Source organism: Podarcis filfolensis, assembly GCF_964270895.1.
Source record: "Podarcis filfolensis genome assembly, chromosome: 4".
Lineage (NCBI taxonomy): Eukaryota > Metazoa > Chordata > Lepidosauria > Squamata > Lacertidae > Podarcis > Podarcis filfolensis.
Genome location: NC_139607.1, coordinates 82831816 through 82854619, shown reverse-complemented (window position 1 = coordinate 82854619; position 22804 = coordinate 82831816). Strand labels below are relative to the sequence as shown.

The following is a 22804-nucleotide window of genomic DNA, read 5'->3' as shown; positions in this document are numbered from 1 at the left end:
AGGGTTGCCCTTTAGCCTCCCACTGCTCAGCAAAAGCTCTCACCAGTGTCCTCAGAGATAAAGCAGTGGTGTGGAGCATCATCTCGGAACTCACTCAGCCCGTGATGGAGACAGGTTTTCCCTTTCTGACAGTCGGCAGGGAGCAGGTCCCATGGATGTCCTCTTGAGGCCATGGAGTGAGGCTGGGCAGCAGCTTGGAAGTTGCTCTGCCCGCCATGGAGGTGAATCTTCTTTCCCAAGGATGGTTTATTTGTTTAAATATGTATAGGCCGCAGCTTCATAAAATGGTGGAACATAAAAAAATCAACATTTCAACATCAATAAAAGCACCAGTAAATGCTGGTTGGTAAAAAGAGATTCACATGGCAAAGGAATGTCTGAATAACACAGTTTTCAGAATGTGTGTCAAAGAAAGTGGGGATGATTCCTGCCGAACTTCTACTGGCAGGGAGTCCCACAGGGCTAGGTCCACATCATCATCATCATCTTCATTATTATTATTCCGCCCTATAGATCTCAGGGTGGTTCACAGCATAAAATCACAATATAAAAAACAGAAAATGCATAATAAAAACAAAAGCAAAGACAACCCAACAATCTCCCCTTCCACAACAGGCTTTAAAGGCTCAGTATTTAGCAAAAGCTGAAAGAGCCACAGAAACATGGGGGAATCATCAGAAGTGCCCCTGTCAGAGGATTCCCTAATGTTCTGTTTTTATTTCCTTTGTGGTGAACCATGAGGAAGAAACACTCTGCATATAACTGGATGAACAGCCTCCACAATCCCAAGGGTGAGAACCAATTTTGAGGCTTAAGCTCTAGTTATCTTCTTGGCCACAAAGGCTGTTGGAATTGGGAGAATGTCCCTGCTGTTGGGAAAATCTGAAGTCTGGCTCACAGCAGCCCTGAGTGATGATTTGTATATGGGCTATCACAGACACACACATGGTAGCGAGAACTGTTGCATCTCCTCACATCACTTCAAACCCAAAGGCATTTCATTAGGCGCAGGGGTTGACATGCAGCTGCAGTCATCAAGGCCTAGGTCTCCCAGGACTTGTACTACTTCAGACTAATGGGTGTGTGTGTGGAAGAGAACAAACAATGCTCCTCTGTACTAGCAACTTGGTAAAAATTCCCTGTGCATAGAAAACTAGCAAGTCAGGAAGAAGGCTAGGCTAGCACCCTGACAAAGTACCTGTCCACATGCAGGGATTTTTTTTGGGGGGGGGGAGGTTTGAGGAACATCCAACTATGCCAGCTCAAATACAGGTTGACCACTTCAGTAGGAAATAGGCAGGAATTACACACCAAGCAAAAAAAGCAATTAACCATTGCACAAATTGCAAGGGGTCTGTGTGTCCTACTTTACCCAGGGCACTCCTCTATTTGAGTGGCTGTCTGATCCAAGTCCAGTTTAAAGATAAGGGACCATAAAATAATAAAGGGCAGGAGCTTTGAAGTTGCTGATCAACACCTAGTCAGCTGAATGAGCAGGCATACAGCCTACAGCACAAATCCCCCAATATGGTGAGATCATACCCTCCAACATTTCTCCAATGAAAATAGGGATGTCCCATTCCATAATTATAATTTTACTATTTATACGCCACACATCTGACCGGGTTGCCCCAGCCACTCTGGGCAGCTTCCAACATATATAAAAACATAATAAAACACTAAACATTTTTTTAAAACTTCCCTATACAGTGATACCTTGGTTCTCAAATGCCTTGGTACTCAAACAACTTGGAACCGAAACACTGCAAACCCGGAAGTAAGTGTTCCGGTTTGCAAACTTTTTTCAGAAGCCAAATGTACTCCGTTTTGAGTGTTATGCTTCTGATATGAGTGCCACACTTCCGTTTTGAGTGTTACGCTGAGATCTGTGTTTTTGCTATTTATTTTGCGTTTTTGTGGCTCTTTTTCTTTCTTTTTTGTTACTGTGTGGAACCCAGTTCAGCTACTGATTGATTGCGTGACTGCAGTACATTGTTTAATGCTTTCATTTTATGGATCAATGGTCTTGTTAGATAGTAAAATTCATGTTAAATTGCTGTTTTAGGGGTTGTTCTTAAAAGTCTTGAGCGGATTAATCCATTTTGCATTACTTTCTATGGGAAAGCATGCCTCGGTTTTGGAACGCTTTGGTTTTGGAACAGACTTCCAGAACGGATTAATTTTGAGAACCAAGGTACCACTGCACAGGATTGCCTTCAGGTGGTTTGGATAACTCCACACCCTCCAGAGTTTCTCTGATGGAAATAGGGACATCCTAAGAAAAAGTGGGACATTCCTGGATCAAATAAAAAAACCGGGATGGCTTCTATAAATCAGGGTCGACCCTGGAAAATAGGGACACTTGGAGGATCCATAGCTGTCAACCTTCCCTTTTTTTGCGGGAAATTCCCTTATTCCAGCGCCGTTTCCCGCTGCTGTCCCGGATTGTTAGATATCCCGTAGACTGTCCCCGGGACAGGTGAGGCTGCTGATCTCTTATTTTCGAGGCTGCTGATCCCTTATTTACAAATCTGAAAGTTGACAGCTATGGGAGGATCTGTGAGATGCACTGCAATTTTTAAAAAAGTAGTGATTATTTCTAAATTCACCTCTATACATATAACTCAGCACATGCATATTTTACGTCCTTTGGGGGGTATGTGTATCCCCCCCTTTTAAAGTGCCTTAGTAGTCACCTATAACAAAGTGGGGGGCGTACAACAGGCCTCAGTAGAGCGGGCCTGACCCTGGCACGACGGGCGGCAGCGCGCATCTTCCCCCACGGCCCCCTCGCCTCGCACTTCGCAGTCCTCGCCAGTAGGATGCGCCACGAGCGCAGTATCCTTTTCCCTCCATTCAAGCTCGCCGAGGCTGCTGCGCCTCACCTTCCCGGGGCTCGGCGGCGGCGGCGGCTCTGCCTCTTGCGCGCTCCCTTCTCCTTTGATCCCTCCGGCGACCCACATTGCCGGAGCTCCGCCGCAGCTCGCTCCAGGGAGAGAAGCTTCGCCAGCTTGCCTGGCGGCGCGATGGGACTGTGAGAGAGCCCACGGCGAGGAGGTAAGCCAGCCAGCCAGCCAGGGGTGGGCAGGGCAGGGCAGGCTTTCCTAACCACAGCACCCCACCTCCGGTCCTCCGTGCAACTCCCTGCAAAATCTAGAGCCTCCTCGCCGCCATCCCGCTTCCTCGCCCACTGCAACCCCTTGCATTTTGATTTATTATTATTTTTTTTGCATTGCTCCCAGTGCTGCATAGATACCCTTGCATGCATGCATGCGTTGCCTGGGCGGCGCGATTTGACCCCGCATCCTTGGCTTTGGGGTTGGCGGGGGCAGCGGCTGCTGCTGGTGGTGCTGCTCTTTGCAAAAGCCTCGAGCCCGGCGCGGGGTCGCCTAGCGACCAGCAATCAATTAATCATGGCGAGCGGCGCGAGCTCCCGGGGCGCCGCGCTCGCCCTGCACCCAGGTCCGCCATCTGCACCAGCCGAGCTGAGCAGATGGGCGGAGAGGAGGGAGCAGTTGGCGTGGCCGAGTCGCGGCTATTGATCGTGGCTTCTGGCATCCGGGCTGGTGGTGGGGTCTGTTTTCATTGATGGTTCCTGGTTCATTTGCCGGCGAGGCGCGCTGGGTGTTACTTTCTGGCAAGCTGCAAAATACTCCTGGCGTTGCCTTTCAGTTGAGGGGGGGGCAAGCGAAGAAGGTAAGCATTAGTGGGGGGGGGGGAGAGGGGGGTTGCTTTCTTTGCATGCTTTTATTTTATCATTGGCCGGTTAACAGGGCATTAAAGAGGTGCAGTGCAATGCCTTCTTTGCTGGGAGTGGAATTAAAACGCCTTTTTCGCCTTCTGAGTTGGCGCGTGCAAGAGCGTGCCTTTGGTGTGGCTTAGATTCACCCCAGCCCATTGATTCGGCCTCAGGCTGCAGTCCTATGCAAGCTTACATGCGAGTAAGCCCGCTTGAGATCCATGGGCCTTGCTTGAATGTAGGGTTGTGTAGCATCGCTCTGGGGGCCTTAGCCGCTTGGTTCCAGTGGGCCTCCAAGTGGCTTGCGGAACAATTAACAGTATGGTTTTAAAAATCGCCTTAAAACCCGAATGAAATAATGGGGGGAATGTAGGAGTTTTAACCTGCCTATTTTTTAAAAAAAACTGCAGAACACCAAAGAGCAGCAAAATAGCAAAGCAGTAAGGGAGGACAATTGCAAGTGGTGCAGGAATGGTGGTTGGTTTTAGCTTCAGCAGGGGAGACCCCCAATAATTCATGGCTGGCTTCAGAGGATTTATGTTTTTCCCTTCCTCCACCCCCACCCCCACTTTCCTACTCAGCCCCCACCCACAGGTATAGTCTCTGGAGCAAAATCTAACTTGGGAATGGTGTGTGCTCTCAGCTTAAAAGTGACTTCAGGAGAGGTCTCCTTGGAAGTAAGTGGTGGTGCAGCCCCCAATCCCATCTGCATGCTTTCTCGGAAGTAAGTCCCACTATGTCCAGTGCAGCCTCCTCCTTTGTAAGGTTGCCTGATACTGTAGCCCAGTCCTGTGCATGTCTACTCAGAAGCAAGTCCCCCTTTGCTCATGTGACTTACTTCCCTGTAAGGGTGCGCAGGATTGCAGCCTGGATCTGAGTCCCCTCCACCCCAGAAGTTAGTGTGGCTTAAGTTGGTATGGAAACCTGTAGTTTTACAATGGTTCGTAGATCACGCAGTGATTCCTTTGGTTGCATGGTCAGGGATATCTTTGACTCAGGACCACAGAGATGCTATAGCATCCTTGCTCCCAAGGCAGTAATTGAACAATAAGGTAAATAAAGCCCACCACATTTGCTCAGCAAAGGGTTGAAAAACAAAAAGCAGGATCTGGGCTGGTATCCCAGGTGCCTTGCTCTGCAGTGTGTGTTTGTGTGTTGTGCTGATGGCTTGACAAGCTCTCAGCACAAGTGGAACAGCCAATATGGTGGGAAGCAGGTAACAAAAGCTGCTGTAAGGAGAAGCAACACCTGATTGCTTCTCATTTGGATTAAAGCAACATACAATATGAGGTGATCTAGAAAGAGCTTTTGGTCCTGAGAGGGAGAAGGGGACCTGTATGAGCAGGATACAGAAATTTCTGTTTTCACAGGCAGCGCCTCCAACCTGTTAGGAATTAGGTTTTGCAGTGGGGAATCATTAGGGTGCCTCAGGTTGTTGCAGCTCTAGATAATACAGTCCTGCCAACCTGTATTGTCCCTTTAAAATAGGTTAGTGAGGGTGGGGGAACCTGTAAAGACTGACACCATGATAGTTGCTGGATCCTTTTTTATTGTAGGTCACCCATCTCCATTTCTCACAACAAAGGGAGACTTCCTTTTATAAAAGGGGGTTGAAAAAATTCACCTGCACGCTTAAATATAACCCTGTTTGCTGCTTGTTTTTGTAATCGGTATTTGCAAAATTATTGAATCTTATAAGTTTATGGCCTCAAAGACTTTGCTTTGCTTGTTTTGTGTGTGTGTGTGTGCGTGTGTGTGCACAGGTCCTTCCTCCCCTCCCCCAAATAGATTTTGCATGCACGGGACATTTCACTTGTCTTTTGTTAGTTTATGATACAGCTAAATGGAATATATATTCAGAGTGGCTGCAGTGTCACTTAGCTATGGCCTGATTCCATCAGAAGCAAAAATCTGCTGCTTGCAATAAATATATGAGCAGTGTCTCCTGCCTCCTTCTCATTCTACTACGCAGTGATAAATAACTCGTGTCGTGTAAGCAACACTACAGGAAGATGAAATCTCCCAGCCTGATAACCTTTTAATATTTCGAGAGTAAATTTCTGAAGCTGTGATCAGCTTAAATCTCCAAACTACATGGTGTTTTTCCTCTCATGTTAGCTTTGTATACTTACATGGTGCTGAAAATACAACTTTGCACGTTTTTAAATCGAAACACATTCTGCAACTTCTTTGACCCGTGGTTTCCTATTTTACTTCGTTTCTATAAAACTCTGCATCCAGATTGGTTGTAAACCTTTTGTGTTTGTTTGTAATCGTGTTTCAGAAACCTGCATTTGTTTGGTTGCCCACTTGATGGTAATAACTGCAAACGTACCCTTTTGCAGAAAATATTCTGGAAGCATGCTGTGAGGGTTGCGTGGATGGGGGCTTGATCGCTAGCCACACAGTCTAGAATGTCAGAAACGGATTTTGACATTTTAATGTGTATTTAATTTAGCTTAGGCAGTCATCAGGCTCTGTAGGATAAAAGCTGCATTAAATAATGATGCACCCAACTAAAGTATTCTTCTGAGCTGTAATGTCTGTTGAATGACAAAATATATTTTCTATGTTGCCTTTGCCTGGGGATCCTAACCTATTGGGGCTGGCAGATCTAATAGAACTAGGCAGCTAAGCCACATTCCAGTTACAAAACGCCAAGGTGGTGCTACATAGGCTGATTATACTTTCCTTTTCATTTTTACACACACACACACACACACACACACACACACACACACACACATTGCTGGTGATAGTCCCAGCAGTGGGAGTGTGAATATACACATAGCTCCAGATGGTAGCTGATGTCTTAAAACAGGTAATCTAAAATCTGCTTCTTGGCGTCGTTCCTGCTTTTTGCAGAGCCATGAGTTGTTAGTGAGCATAGCAAGTAGCCTTGCTTGCTGTGTATATAATATATAGACCCTGCAGCACACTTAGCTTGCCAAGTGCTCGAGTAAGCCTGTAGATTTGAGGCCGGAACTGCATATTTGGTGGTGGAATCTGGGTCTCTTGTCAAAAGGTTGGTGATGGATTGGTGGTGGGGAATGATTTTCCGGAGGGAAGCCGTGGGAGAGAAGCTCAGCACCGAACTGTTGTTCCAGAGATTTGTTTTGCCAGAACAGGGTCCACTTCCCTCAGGTGATATAAAGGGGATATCGGAAGTGATTTAAGAGCAAGTGTGGCATAGTGGTGAAATCCAGGTTTAAACCCCCACTCGACCATCAAGATCACTAGCTGACCTTTGATTAAGCTGCGGTTGTTCCTCTGGTGGTGGGTTTAGATCGGGCAAAGAGGTGTCCCTCTGCCCAGCCCTGCTGGGCCTCCACTGGCAGAGCTCGTCATTCCACCTGCCAAAGGTGCAGGTGAGTGCAATTGCTGCTTGCAGCATTCCTGCCAGCAGTAGCTTTCAGCAAGGCCTGGGAGGAGAAGGCATTCTTGGGAGGGTTTGAGTCAAGTTGGGGGCGCTGGCCCTGCTGCCATCATGTCAGAGCATCGGGCCCTATCACTGTGCCAGGCTGGCACAGCGGTTTGCCTACTCCCACCCTTGTGCTGTGATTGGATGCGGGTGGCGCTGTGGTCTAAACCACTGAGCCTCTTGGGCTTGCTGATCAAAAGGTTGGCAGTTTGAATCCCCACGATGGGGTGAGCTCCCATTGCTCTGTCCCAGCTCCTGCCAACCTAGTAGTTTGAAAGCATACCAGTACAAGTAGATAAATAGGTACCGCTGCAGTGGGAAGGTAAACAACGTTTCTGTGTGCTCTGGTTTCCATCACAGTGTTCCGTTGCTGACCACATGATCCAGAAAGCTGTCTGTGGACAAATGCTGGCTCCCTCGGCCTGAAAGCGAGATGAGCGCCGCAACCCCATAGTCACCTTTGACTGGACTTAACCGTCCAGGGGTCCTTTACCTTTACCTTTTACCTGCCATGTGTGGCTGCACTGTGGAGGAAGCAGTGGCTCTGCCATTCCCTTAAGATGCACCGCTACCCAGCGAGGGTTTGGGTTGCAGTGCCAGTTGCTATCTCTCAGCCTAACCTACATCGAAGGGTTGTTGTGAAAATAAAATGGGGCAAACCATATGTGCCAGGGGTGGGCGTGCTGTTTTGGTGAAGGGCCACATTCCATCAGGCAGAATCTGCCCAGGACCAAATAACTGATGGAGCCCAGAGAGAGTGGAGCCAGTCCCCCTTTTTCCGCCTTGTTGCCACCTCCTTGTCTCTCTCCATCTCTTTTTTTACACAGCCGGCATCTCCCCACCCCCCTTTCACAAAATGAAATAGAGGGCCACCTGCGGCCCACTCGGTACATACTGTCTAGAACTCCCTGGAGGGAAAGGTGGGCTTGTGTAACATAGATACAAATAAATTGTGTGTCTTTGTTAGAGGAATCCCCAAATGTCAAGGGTAATATTTATTTCATTCTGGAACGCACCTGCCCCAGGTTGAAGTGAGACATGTGCAGTGTGAGTCTTTGTAGGCTGGCTGGTTCCGATTGCCTCTGAAATTCAGGCCAACATCAGAGGCAAGGCCCAGCGCCTTACCTGAGACTGCGTTAGTAGTGGTTGCAAATTTTGGCCAGATACAAAATTTAGAGGAAAGGTGGGGTATAAACACCACAACAAAATAAAAGCTTTGCAAGTTTTCCACTGGCTGTCTTTCGGACGCCAGCAGTCTGTAGTGAAACAGACGCTGCTAAATAATTAGTGCTTTCTGCCGAAGGAGCTCAGCAACGGACGAGAGACGTCACCTCTTGAGTTGAGATACCATCATTGTGGCTCACTTTACCAACTTGCTGTAGCCTGAGTCTTGCGGTCCTGGACACCGCGCGCCAGATTTTGCAGAACATCAACACAAGCACTGAAGGAGGATTTTCTTGGACTTCTGCCATTTCCTCTTCTTTTTGGAGTATGTGTTGAGGAGCATTTCCATTTAACAGTTGTATAGGAAGAACTTCCATGAGAGGTTCACAGGTTTTGGGTAGCCACTACAGTGGTACCTCGGGTTAAGTACTTAATTCGTTCCGGAGGTCCGTTCTTAACCTGAAACTGTTCCTAACCTGAAGCACCACTTTAGCTAATGGGGCCTCCTGCTGCCGCCGTGCCGCTGGAGAACGATTTCTCTTCTCATCCTGAAGCAAAGTTCTTAACCCGAGGTAATACTTCTGGGTTAGCAGAGTCTGTAACCTGAAGCGTATGTAACCTGAAGCATATGTAACCTGAGGTACCACTGCATTTGTTGTTGTTGGCCTTCTTCCTTCCCTGAGTGCTGACGGAGAACTTGGGGAAGGGTCTCATCTCTGGCTTGGTGCTGTGCTTTGGGGGCCCTTGGAATGCTCTTTAATACATAGCATGAAGTCTGGATCTACATTAAAAGTATAGAATCATAGAATCATAGAGTTGGAAGAGACCACAAGGGCCATCAAGTCCAACCCCCTGCCAATCAGGAAACACCATCAGAGCACTCCTGACATATGGTTGTCAAGCCTCTGCTTAAAGACCTCCAAAGAAGGAGACTCCACCACACTCCTTGGCAGCAAATTCCACTGTCGAACAGCTCTTACTGTCAGGAAGTTCTTCCTAATGTTTAGGTGGAATCTTCTTTCTTGTAGTTTGGATCCATTGCTCCGTGTCCGCTTCTCTGGAGCAGCAGAAAACAACCTTTCTCCCTCCTCTATGTGACATCCTTTTATATATTTGAACATGGCTATCATATCACCCCTTAACCTCCTCTTCTCCAGGCTAAACATGCCCAGCTCCCTTAGCCGTTCCTCATAAGGCATCGTTTCCAGGCCTTTGACCATTTTGGTTGCCCTCCTCTGGACACGTTCCAGTTTGTCAGTGTCCTTCTTGAACTGTGGTGCCCAGAACTGGACACAGTACTCCAGGTGAGGTCTGACCAGAGCAGAATACAGTGGCACTATTACTTCCCTTGATCTAGATGCTATACTCCTATTGATGCAGCCCAGAATTGCATTGGCTTTTTTAGCTGCCGCGTCACACTGTTGGCTCATGTCAAGTTTGTGGTCAACCAAGACTCCTAGATCCTTTTCACATGTACTGCTCTCAAGCCAGGTGTCACCCATCTTGTATTTGTGCCTCTCATTTTTTTTGCCCAAGTGCAATACTTTACATTTCTCCCTGTTAAAATTCATCTTGTTTGTTTTGGCCCAGTTCTCTAATCTGTCAAGGTCATTTTGAAGTGTGATCCTGTCCTCTGGGGTGTTAGCCACCCCTCCCAGTTTGGTGTCATCTGCAAATTTGATCAGGATGCCCTTGAGTCCATCATCCAAGTCGTTGATAAAGATGTTGAATAAGACCGGGCCCAAGACAGAACCCTGTGGCACCCCACTAGTCACTCTTCTCCAGGATGAAGAGGAACCATTGATGAGCACCCTTTGGGTTCGGTCAGTCAGCCAGTTACAAATCCACTGAGTGGTAGCATAGTAACATCATGCTGCTTTAAAAAAACCATGGTGAAAGGGTACTGGGAACTACAGTTCGTTGAGAGTGCTGACAGATGTTAAGAGACTCCTATTTCCCTCAGAGAGCTATGGTTTGCAGAGGGTGCTAACAGCCAATCCCTCTCATGAAATTGTGGGAATTATGGCTCTGTGAGGGGAATATGTAGTATGGGTGCCAAAGTCAAATCAACTGGGATGGCCAAATTTCTCGCCCACAAGTCGTCCACGAGTTTGGGGGGGGCTTATTTATCTATTTTTTCACCTGCACAGCAATTCATTCTGCTTTGTATTGTTTCTGGTTTATCAAGTAATTGGAAGGATATTGACACTGAGAAAATAATTACAGCCAGCCCTGAAGATAGTTCAGTCATTCGTGTGGAAAAAGTGCTGTGAGCTGCACTGGAATCTCGGAAAGGGTTTGATAAGGCCTTTGAGCTTAATCTTTCATGCCCCTCTGCTCTGCAGCAAACTAGATACAGTAATGGCAGTCATTGGATGAATAGGTCTCTCTGTCATGTGTGTTTACTTCATATTGTTTTTAAATTCAGCTGTGTTGTGTGTGTTGGTTTAAACCGGGTTTTAGCTGTTTTGCTTGATTTTGTACCTTGAGACGTGTGGAAGGCGGTTAATAAATAATATTGAGGTCGGGGAGAACTGTGGCTCAGTGATAGAGCTGGAAGTCTTGAGTTCGAGTCCTGGCCGCTCCAAATTGGGCTGGGAAAATATTGTGTCTGAAAACTCAGAAAATAAATAAAAAGGGGTGGGAGAGCAGTAAAAAGAAACCCCAGAAGGGCCATCTGACATCTCGCAGGAGCCCTCATTGTGGGGGGCTTAAAACAACCACCTCCTTGTGTGGCGGAGGCAGGGACCACTCTGCACCAGCTTCGGACAGGTGGAGATGGTTGTGTGGGGCCGTTCTGGCCTTGTATGATTTTGCTTATACATGCGATAGCCAGGAACTGAACCCCTGTGTTTGAGGAGATCTACCTGTATATGTGTAAAGGCATCACGGTACAGACATTTGTATACATGGACTTTATGAGGAAGAGGGTTGGTGACTCCTTGCCACAGCTCACCCCTTGGTCCTGTTTTGTTCAACCCAGGAGGCCCAAGCAGGGCTTTTCTTGTCTCTTAGGAACAGGCAGAATAAAATGTGATCAGGTCAATAATGCCTACAACTCATTCCAGGAGCTGCTATTAATTTTCTTCTGACATCTCTTTGATCAGAAAACAGGAAGACAGATGTCTCTGTTTATTGGCTCTGGATTCTGTTGATTTAATTGCAAACAAAGCCAAGGAATTCAGCTGCAAATTAATTTTTTAAAATAAGCAGCAATAAAATAAAATCCCACATTACTACTGTTGACAAACACTCTTGAAAATGCACATCAGAAAGCAGAATGACTCAATTTACACCTTACCTTTCCTTGCTGGTTTTTTTTCTGTTTTCATCTTTTATCTTCCTCTAGATCTCCCCCTCTTTAGCATATTTTTTTAACCTTGCATTTTTTAAAAAAAAACACACGCCCCCTCCTAGTTAAGCATCTTGCCAGGATGAAGGCTCTGCTCTTTTCTTGATTGCGCCAAAAGGTCCTCTTTAGCTTCCTCCTTGTGCTTTGGCAGAGGTTGAATTGTCCTGCCATGATGCAACAGAGGCAGGATTCGTCTCTGAAGCGGTTGTGTGAGTGTACATTGGAGGCACATTTTGTATTTTAAAAATACATCTGGACCTACGGTGTGCTGCCAGTGAATGGTGCCTTAACCCATTGCCTGCCACATCCATCTTCATCCTGATTTCTGCCAGAGTCACCTCCTCGGCTTCCAGCCACACAGTAAACCCAATGCTTTCATCTCTCCTTCTCTGACATCAGGTGCCATTTTGAAACTATTTTGGGTGGGGGGAGGCAGTTAAGCAGCTTCGAAGGGCATCACCGGAAAAGTGATGTTTGGAATCCTAAGTTGCTGGAAACCACAGGAGGGGGAGAGTGCTCTTGCGTTCGAATCCCGCTTGCTGGTTTCCCACAGGCAACTGGTCACCCACTGTGAGAACAGAATGCCAGACTAGATGGGTCATTGGCCTGATCCAGCAGGCTCGTCTTACGTTCTTATGCTGAGGTAAAATAAAGAGTCAGGACACCTTTGGTCCCCCAGGTGTTTCTGAACTGCAACTCCCATCAGCCTTAACAAACATGGCTGATGATCCAGGATGATGGGAGTTTTAGGTTAGCAGCACCTGGGGGTTTCCAACACATGAGGTAAAATATTTTAACATAGCTTCCGCTGCAGCTTTTAATTCTCACCTCCCAGAGCTGCTTTTCCTTGTGTTAAACATAATCTACAAGTGTCCGAATTAGGGGTCAGCAAACTTTTTCGGCAGGGGGCCGATCCACTGTCCCTCAGACTTTGTGGGGGTCCGGACTATATTTTGTGTTTGTTTTTTTTAAAAAATGAACGAATTCCTATGCCCCACAAATAACCCAGAGATGCATTTTAAATAAAACACACATTCTATTCATGTAAAAACACGCTGATTCCCGGACCATCCACGGGCCGGATTTAGAAGGCGAATTGGGGCAGATCCGGCCCCCAGGCCTTAGTTTGCCTACCCATGGTCAGGATGGTAATGCTAGACTAGGCCACAGGTGAAACCACCAGTCCATGCAGCACAACAAGCTTTTGAAACAGCTTCTGTGTGGCTCCTGGTCATGTGTGTTCATCCTAAGAGTTGGTCCTGAGGAATGTGCCTTTGCTGGTGGTGCCTGCAAAGCCCCTTTCATCCACACCCCCAGCTTTACCTGCCCCTCACCTGATGTCATATATGATGCTGGGATCTGGGGCAGGTGGACGTGGCTGGACTGGAACAGTCTTGCAGGCCAAATGGGGAGGCTGGTGGACCAAATTCGGGCCAGGCATTCCCCACCCCAATTTAAGGATTTAAAGTACTATATATTGGAGTACTAAGTACTATATATTGGAGCCCTGAAAATGCACCAGCAACCAGGGCAAGTGGTTTGATATTAGGGTAAGCTGTTCCTACTGCCTCACCCCTACAAGCGTCAAGGTGATGGCATTTTGCCCCTGTTGACTTTTCAGTTCTTTGGTTGGAGAAACGCACAGCAAGTTTTGAACAGCTGTGAATTTCGGAGGATTGCCTTGTTTTGGTTCTCGCACCGTTCCAGAAACTGCAAATTTGATCCGTTTGGCAAACTAAATTGAATCTCACCCCTGACTCTGACAATTGGCCATGCAGGGTGAGGTAAATGCAGCAGCCTCTGGAGGGCATCAGGTTGGGGAAGCCTGCTTCAGACCAAAGGCCAAACCTATTTAACCTTTCACCCTGCCAAGTAATTGCAAATCACATTCTGGGCACTTAAAGAATTGGATGGCTGGCTCAATCAGGGATGTCTGCAGATGCTGAGTAAATCTATGGAACCAGCTGTTAATTAGACTGCATGTCCCAAGAGAGAAAAAGTGAGCACTGATGTACATGGTTGTTCTCAACTTAAGGTCGCTGTCAAATTAGGGAAGAGGGGCAGGCAGCTTTCCCTCTTGTTTTTACCTTTCCTTTTTTGCTTTTCCACCCCTCTCCCCACCTCCCGTCTTGGTACAACATAAGGAACATCAAAGGCATCTTCAGGGAGTGTTAGAAGCCAAGCTTGCCTGCCAAGGCATTAATGAAATCAGTTTGCTGTTAGCCATTCTTTCTCTTCTCCTCCTCGTTGTCCTCAAGCAGGTGCCACTGCTGTCAGTAGTAATTGCAGCTAAATTCAGGGACAGCAGCAGGAACCAGGCAGTCAAAAGCAATCTTGATGAAAGAGGCTTTCGCCAGCTGGGGCTCGCGTAGTTTTGCAGCGAACACTCACATGCTATCCAACAGGAAAGTTGCTTTTGAGTGCTTTCCCTTTTAGCAGGTGACATTATAATTTATTCACAGATCTTTCTGAAAGAAGAAGAAAGGGGAGAGATCAGTAGGCAGGATAAAAGGATTGCATTCAAACGAAAACAAAAACCTCACTGCCTCTCTGGGTTGTATGGTACAATTGGCCATGTTTTTATCCCAAGCGTGCTCAAAATGTTGGGAAGGAGGGTCAGTAGACATGGGTGCATGTGTGCCCTTTTACAGCCTTTTCATGTGCAGAATCCTTAGTGATTGAGTGTCATACCATGATGTGGTCACATAACAGTGGACCCAAGCATCCCTCCCCAACAGGTGAACTGAAATTTTAATACTTTGCTGATGCTTCCAAAACGCCTTTGCAGTAGCATGATGAAAAAATATAGTGGTACCTCGGGTTATATACGCTTCAGGTTACATACGCTTCAGGTTACAGACTCCACTAACCCAGAAATAGTACCTCGGGTTAAGAACTTTGCTTCAGGATGAGAACAGAAGATATTCTCCGGCGGCGCGGCATCAGCAGGAGGCCCCATTAGCTAAAACGGTGCTTCAGTTTAAGAACAGTTACAGGTTAAGAACAGACCTCTGGAACGAATTAAGAACTTAACCCGAGGTACCACTGTACTGGATTTGGTTGGAACCACATTCATGCTATTCCCAGCTTCTTCACAGTTAGGGAGAGGCAGAACTTCTTGTTTGTGCTGCATAAAGTTTTGGAAGAGCCCCAGATCAATCCATCACAAGTGCTTTTGGAGTTAGGCCAGGAAATGGAGCCCCATTGGATCTGGGGGTTTAGCCCAGCACAAAAACTTTCTGTTCCCCTAAATGAAAACTGTGTCTGGGAGGAAAGTCTACCTGCTTCTTTTTTCTAACGAAGATTTGCAGTGCATCGATTTGAAGTTCTGTTTGGATTTCCAGTTACTTGGTTTAGTGCCTACGCCACTGTAACATATGTACACGCCCTCTCTGAAAGCAGTTGTGAATAAAAACTTTTACTAGCATCTTCCAAATAGCAGCAGGGAGTTCCACAACTGTGGGGTGCAACAAAGAAGGCAAAACCCCTATTGCTCTTAAGTCACTGACAATGTTCACCTGGATGTTACTCGGATAGTCTTTGCATGTAAGCCGCACACTTTGGGTTGTATCCAAAGTAGTGCTAAGTCGCAAGTCATTTAACGGTATACTTTGTTATGATGAAATGTCTTGCACCAGCAGCCCATCGTGTGGCAGAATGGATAAACCGGTTGCTGACAATTCTGTTGGATGACAGATTGGACAATCTCTTGTGCAACGGTTTTCTGCTAGCACAGCCATTTCCTCGGATCCCTGTTTTGCACATTGTTAGAATTCACCTGCCGCTAGCGCAGAAGTCCTTGTACAGAGAGCATAGGATGCAGCTCACAGATCTCCCTTTTGATATTTCCTCCTTTGACATTCTGTTAGAATGAGACTGAAAAAAGGAATGCATAGCAACAAAAATTATAACATCAAGAAAGCCTGAAGGAGACTCTTGCTCCATTACGGAGAGGAAATGGTGAAGCTGTTCAGTGTCATTTTTTTCACGACACGAACAGATTCACCTTTTCCTCATTAGCAGGCTTCCTTATAACAGAAGTTCTCTGACTTACAAGATGTGCACTACAAGTCCTGCCCTCAGGAACTCCATAGTAGGGACCCAGATAATCTCAAATCAGAACCTCATAATGATGATACAGTTTTGGATAAAAGTTGCACCTTTTTTCCAAGTACCTCTGAATTATTTACAGACATTAGTTACATGCACGCTATCAAAAGTAGCCCCCTCACAAAGCTACAAATCCCAGGCTGGTTTAGCAGTCAGCCCACTTCCTTGAGAACTCTGGGAATTTTAACTCTGTGAGGGGACTAGGCATCTCCTAATATTAGCGCCCTTAACAAACTATAGTTCCCAGGATTCTTTGAGGGAAGCCATGACTGTTTAGTAAAATACTGCTTTAAATGTAGGGTACGGGTGGGGGCCCTGTCTAACCTCCTTACAAACAGGTCAGGATGAATGCTCAATAAACGAGTTTGTCTGAAGCACCCACAATAAACTTTAAATAGATAAAACGAACAACAGGTTAATTCAGTGGCGGCAGCAAGCAAACATTTTGTCACCTTTCACCTGGCTGCCTACTTACTTTATTTTATTTGAAGCAATATGTAATTCAATGCTTTGTTGACCCATTGTCATTAAAAAAAAAAACTTTTAAAAATAGGTGTATATTTGCTTGCTTGGATCGGATCCGTGTAGCAGTGTCACAAGAACTAGCCAACTTTTTCTCATTTAAACTGTTAACACTCAGGAAGACAAAGCCATTTTACAGTTTGTTTTACCTTCTCCTGAACGAGAAAGGGATTCATTTAACATGAATGTGTTGAGGGTCACCCATTCTACTCTGCAAATGCTGAATCTGACCTCGAGGGCTTAGATGCATCATTTGAAAAGACCACCCAACTAGACTTGGGCCCTGTTTACTTCTCTTACCAAACGTGTTCAACTTGCTTTCACAGCATATTTAACTTCTGGAGAAAACATTGCTTGTGATCAGCTGAGGATAGTTCCCGAAAGTGAAAGAACTGAAGAACAAAAACACCAAAATGAAGCACTTCCTGAGGTAACACGCCTATATTTTTGCTTGCATAGTAATTATCTTACTCCATCTATTATAGAGCCAAGGTAATATTTCTGCATCGAGAATAGCTCCCATCTTGTGATCGGTTGAAAGTATAAATGGTCTCATTGTCTGTGCACGGTACTGACAGACCAATTTCACCGGCTGTCCTGCCTAGCACCTTCCTTAACTGCCCTCAGTAGGCATTGGTTGTTCAGCCTTTCAAACCTGATTGGCAGCCTTAAGGACTGGGAGCATGAAAACTCAGAACAGAAGTCTCTAGAGTCAAATGGAAAATGTGCCACTTTGTGTGTGTGTGTTTTAGGGACTGTTGCTAATTAGGATGAAAGTGTGCAGCCGTCGAAAAAACATTGCCCTGGATAGTTTTTTGTTTGACCTTGGAGACATCATCTCATGCACTTTGTGATTCATGATAGACAGGATGGATGTGAACAGCCTGGGAAGAATTGCTCTCATTCTAAACTAGTTTTGTTTTCCATTGGTGATACCATCATGTAGCCAAATTCAATTGGCTATACAACATTATGACATCATAATGACCACGTCCCCCATTACAGAGCAAGGTGGTCTTTAAGAGCTTCTGAGGGATGGGTGTCTACTGGTTATTCCATGGCCAGCAGATTGTCACTTGCTGACAATGCAAAAACAGGCCTTCTTGGTGATAGCACCCACCATCTGAAATGCCCTCCCTTGGGTAATTTGTGAGTTGAAGAGAATAATGACCTCTATATGCCTCTTAAAAATTTATGTGCTTATCCAAGCTTCCCTGGATTCCTGACTCTTAATTTTTATTGTTTTGTTTTGTTTTGTACTGCTCTGAGGTGGGTTGTGGTTGTTGTTGTTGTTTGCACTTGTGTTTTGTTTTTATCTATTTTTTAGGAAACTTTCTTGAATGCTGTTGCATTGTTGTTTTTGTATAAACCTCTTAGAGATTTGTTATTAAGTTAAGATGTATGAACCTGAACGGTATGAAGTACTCTACGATTTGAAAACAGACATGCTGGATGTACTTTTGTTGCTCATGAAAAATCTTTAAATAAAAACATAAAAAGATGTATGAACCATTTTATAAATTAATAAATTAGATTATCACTGATTGCCTAGCTCTAGAAGGAAGCCCCAACCAGGTTTTGAAAATGGTGTTTATGCAGCAGCTGGGAAAATAACGGCACTGAACTTTCACACATTTAAAAGGCGACTGGGGACATATTTCTGCCCCTTCCTTTAAAAGCACTACAGAAAACAGGAAAACCCTGAAAGGAAGGTTTCTCTGGATGTTTGATGGAAACATGTTGACAGGTGTCCATTCACCCAGCTGTCCGGAAGCAGGTCTCCCTGGCCGCCTTGCAAGCAAGGCACCAAGACGTACACAGGGTATGGTCTGCTTTGCACCACTCCTGGAAGAAAAGAAATAGGGGGAGACGCTAGTCATTGCTTATCTTCTCCAAGCTGCAATAGGGATGAGAGCAGATCTTCCTCTCTCCCAGTCCCAAGTCTCTTGGCACTTGCAGTTGGCGGTGGCAACCACAGATAATGACTGGCGGGTAAGCCAAGTCATCATTTGTGGACCTCCTCCAGATTGTACCCTTCATAAGCTTTGTTCTGCAAGAATTAAGTGCCTACGTTAATAGCAGACTGAGAGAGTTGCCCACTTTGCTGGTGTAAATATTCCTGATGTACGTGCATCAGTGGTCTGATTCTGCATGAGACAGCTTCCTTTGTTCTTCCTAAGCAGGTGTGGGATCACACTCTAGCAGTTCTTCTGTAATTTTTGAATGTATGTTTGATAACACCTTGTGCACAGTTTTTGTCTTTGACTAGGGTAATGGCTGGGTTTTTTATAGCTGATTTGTTATCAGTATTTTTAGGAGCTAATTTGAAACAGTAAGCAGTTGATTTTGAGCCATATAGAAAGATCTGAGGAGTTCCTAAGCTAAATCTCAGTAAGGCATGTAGCAGCTTGTAGATCTCTATGGACCAGTCTCCCAGGCACTCTCCATGGTGCTGCTTGGCTGTTCATCTGCCTGAGTTATAAACTGTTATGCAGGCATACATAGGAGATATTGCTGGTTCGGCACCAGACCATCTCAATCAAGTGAATATCACAAGACAGCAAGTCCCACTTCTTGTTTGTTTATTTCCCAGTGCATATAAAAGTTTTGTTTACACTATACTGTAATCTTATTACCTGAAGGAGCGTCTCCACCCCCATCTTCAACCCAGACGCTGAAGTCCAGGTCCAAGGGCCTTCTGGCAGTTCCCTCACTGTGAGAAGTAAGGTTACAGGGAATCAGGCTGAGGGCCTTCTCGGTAGTGGCGCCCACCCTGTGGAACGCCCTCCCATCAGATGTCAAAGAAATAAACAACTGTCTGACTTTTAGAAGATATCTGAAGGCAGCCCTTTTTAGGAAAGTTTTTAATGTTTGATGTTTTATCATGCTTTTAAAATTCTGTTGGGAGCCACCCAGAGTGGCTCGGGAGGCCTGGCCAGATGGGTGGGGTATAAGTAATAAATTATTATTATTATTATTATTATTATTAGGCCAGGTCTCACTGGCTGCAGGAACTGGAGGGGAGAAACCCGGTTCCAGGCCTAGCCAGCTCCACTTGCATGATGAGAAGAGGATATTACTGCACATGTTCTTGATTATGGTCTCATCCACATCATACATTTAAAGTACATCGTTTCCCCCAAAGAATCCTAGGAACCATAGTTTGTTAAGGATGCTGGGGGTTGTAGCTCTGTGAGGAATAAACTACAGTTTCCAAGTGTGGATGTGACCTCTTTACTTGTGTAGACCAAAGTAAAGAGAATTTGGGGGTGGCGGCAGAGTATAAAAACATCAGAGGGTCATTTGGCACATTAAAGACACACAAATTGATTTTGGCACAAGCTTCTGTGGATTACAGTCCACTTCAGCAGATGCATGAGGTGTTATCCTGAGTTGCAGTTTCTTGGTTTGAGAGGCAGGGAGATGACATTGTAAACTGTGAGGTTAGTAGGAAAAGGGATGCAGAAAAGCAAAGGTGATGATGGTTATGACATTAAAAGTGGTTGATAAAATGCTGATAACACAGACATCCCGGTAATTGGTAAGCCAATCAGCACATGTTGTGTGGTTAATGAGTGATAATACATAAACAAGCAGATTGCATTTAAATGGAATGGGGTTAAATCCTTCACACAGGTAATGGAAAAGGTGAGTTGTACTGACTTCTGTCAAAATTATCTGTGGTTGTTGCCTGACTGTGTGTGTGTGCAAAAAGTATATTTGCCCTACTTTTTGGTCCAGAGACATTCAGAGAGGATTACAACTAAAAGCCATAAATAAAACCCATAATTGGTAACTTTTTTTAAAAAAGGAACATAAAATATTGTGTGTAACAGCATTTGTTCTGTGGGGGCAACTCTTGGAAACATTGTGTGCTGCAGTGGGATGTTTGGAGCCCACAAGTATGGCAAAACAGGATTTTAACAGCGACGTTTTCTAAAAGAGAACAGACTGAGGTAATTTGTAGTTCTAGCTCGGTGTATGTATCTGGCTTATTTGTTTAGTTTATATACTGTTTAGCATCTCAAGTCTCCAAACAGTGCAGAGTGAGGTTAAGAAGATGCAATAAAGATAAAAACAGTGGAAAGTGAAAACAGTTAAAAATAACCGCGAGATCAGAAAACTTAATTAAAAGGGCTGCTGATTTATTTATTTTTAATGACTTCACCAGGCACTGGAAGTTCAGCAGGGAGGGAGCTATTCTGATTTCAGCCCGGAGGGAGTTCCATAGAATTGGGTCCACAATACTGAACACACTGCTCCTGGTGGATATGAACCAGGCATCCAAGCCACAGGGGACCCCTGACTCCCCTGAAGACCTCCATGATCATGGGGGGATATGTGGATTAAGGTGTCCTGAACCAAGTTGTTGATGGCCTTGCAAATTAATCCAAGAACTGTGAATCTGGCCAAGTAGCCTATGGGCAATTAGTACAAGCTTTTTGGCCAACTGAGTTATGTGCTGGCTCTACTCCATCCTCACCAACTGTGTGTGTGAGAGAAAGAAGAACTTATTATGACTACAGTCGTATCTTGGATCCTGAACACCTTGCGAGTCGAACGTTTTGGCTCCTGAACGCTGCAAACCTGGAAGTGAGTGTTCCAGTTTGCGAACGTTCTTTGAAACCCAAATGTCCGATGGGGCTTCCGTGGCTTCCGATTGGCTGCAGGAGCTTCTTGCAGCCAGTCAGAAACCGTGCCTTGGTTTCCAAATGTTTTGGAAGTCGAGCCGACTTCTGAAATGGATTCCAATTGACTTCCGTGGTACCACAGTATATTCAGGTATAGCTTCCTTCCAATAAATCTGTTCTGAACAAGTGATGAGCCAGAACTTCATATGGCTGATCGTGCAGTACTAGTTACACAACCACTATTTGGTGTGTGTTTTGCTGCTGTTTTTAGACTTTATTTTCCTTGCTCTTGGAAAGAAGATGAGGATAGTCTCCATCTCTGCATGATAGACAGAGCCATGGGATACAGCTATCTTGGAGCTGGAGTTCCTGGCTGCTGCTCCAACCGGCCTTGTTTGTTGTCCTGGCAACAGGGCTTTCACTGGCCTTCCTGGTCCATGCAGAGGCCTAGTTAGGACTCTGCCGCAGATCTAGGCTTGACTAGTTCCTACTATCTCCATTCCCCTCCCTCTGTTGTATTTTACTACAGCCTGCAAAAGGGACTCTGGAGGCTTCTTTTATTCATTATTCATTTCAACATTTCCTTCTTTGCTCTTCAGCTAAAAAAAGGCTCCCAGAGTAACTTACAGATCACTTTTTTTTTAAGGCAGTCTGTGCCCATAGGCTTACCAGCTTAAAAAGACACCACACAAAAGTAAAATGGATTGGGAGGAAAGATGAAAATAAGCCAAGTCTTAGGGCTTTTCCACACTTTGTCTCCACTCTTCAGAGCTGAGTCGGAGCAAACAGCCATTCGGGTTTTCCCCAGATTGACATTTGCTCTGGTTTAGAACTAAAGAATGGATTTTCCATGGGAAAGGAGCAGAGGAAAACTAGAGCGCCTGGGACAAGTGGAACTGTGAAGCAGCCCTTAGTTACAAGTTCTTCCAATGGCCAGCTTGAGGTGGAAGCAATTTGAGGAGAGGGGATGCCAAAAATTGCTGGTCTCTTGGTGGTATGGATCTCTTCCTCCAATCTGGTGGAATGGCTGTGACCAGTTGATGGAAGGAGTCTGGCTTCTCAGCAGAGCGAGAAGCTTCAGCATCCCTTCTCTTCCTTCCTCTGCTATAGCATCATGGAGTCTTGCTCTGTGGTGGAAATAAGGCAGCCACCTTCAATTTTGTTTGCCAAACACATTTTTATCCTCCTCCTTGTCTCAGGACACTAGGATGGAAAAACATGAGGTAAGGAACATGAGGTAGAGATGATGATGATGATGATGATGATGATGATGATGATGATGATGATTTACTTATACCTCGCCCATCTGGCCGGGCCTCCCCAGCCACTCTGAGCGGCTTCCAACAGGATACTAAAAACATAATGAAAGATGAAACATTAAAAACTTCCCTAAACAGGGCTGCCTTCAGATGTCTTCTAAAAGTCAGATAGTTGTTTATTTCCTTGACATCTGATGGGAGGGCATTCCACAGGGCGGGTGCCACTACCGAAAAGACCCTCTTCCTGGTTCCCTGTAATCTCACTTCTTGCAGTGAGGGAACCGCCAGAAGGCCCTTGGAGCTGGACCTCAGTGTCTGGGCAGAATGATAGGGGTGGAGATGCTGCTTCAGGTATACTGGGCCAAGGCCAATAAAGTAGGAAAGTGAGAAAGGCTGAGAGGCAAGCCAGTCAGTAATGTTCAGATAAAGCAGGTATGGGAAGGAAGTCTTTGAGCCTCCAGATGTCGCTGAACTACAACTCTCCCCAACCCCAGCAAGTATTGCCAATGGGCATGGATGATGGGAGTTGTAGTTCAGCAACATTTGGAGGGACAGAAGTTCCTCACCTCAGGTCTATAAAAAGAAAAGGCAAGTAAGCCTCTTTTT

General features: G+C 45.6%; 2 protein-coding genes across 11 annotated transcripts in view; one reads left to right on the top strand and one right to left on the bottom strand.

Annotated features, from left to right (window-relative positions):
- The window catches only part of ALKBH8 (alkB homolog 8, tRNA methyltransferase), a gene marked incomplete at its 5' end in the record, with an annotated part of 247603 nt that overhangs the window by 68166 nt on the left and 156633 nt on the right, over positions 1-22804 (bottom strand). Inside the window, one exon of one of the 3 annotated variants that reach the window (XM_083609111.1) lies at positions 3257-3677. The exons of 1 other annotated variant lie outside the window; for it this stretch is intronic. In XM_083609111.1, coding sequence (XP_083465237.1) covers positions 3257-3305 — 49 coding nt within the window. Of the gene's footprint in view, positions 1-2719; positions 2964-3256; positions 3678-22804 lie in introns of those variants that run through there. One more of the 3 variants, XM_083609110.1, reaches the window with a different exon arrangement.
- ELMOD1 (ELMO domain containing 1) overlaps positions 2817-22804 on the top strand; it is a 45181-nt gene continuing 25193 nt past the window's right edge. For 2 of the 8 annotated variants that reach the window (XM_083609271.1, XM_083609267.1), the window contains exons 1-2: positions 2922-3057; positions 16635-16738. In XM_083609271.1, coding sequence (XP_083465397.1) covers positions 16722-16738 — 17 coding nt within the window. In that variant the 5' untranslated portion in view covers positions 2922-3057; positions 16635-16721. Of the gene's footprint in view, positions 3058-4708; positions 4792-16634; positions 16739-22804 lie in introns of those variants that run through there. The other 6 variants (XM_083609270.1, XM_083609269.1, XM_083609273.1 and 3 more) reach the window with 5 other exon arrangements.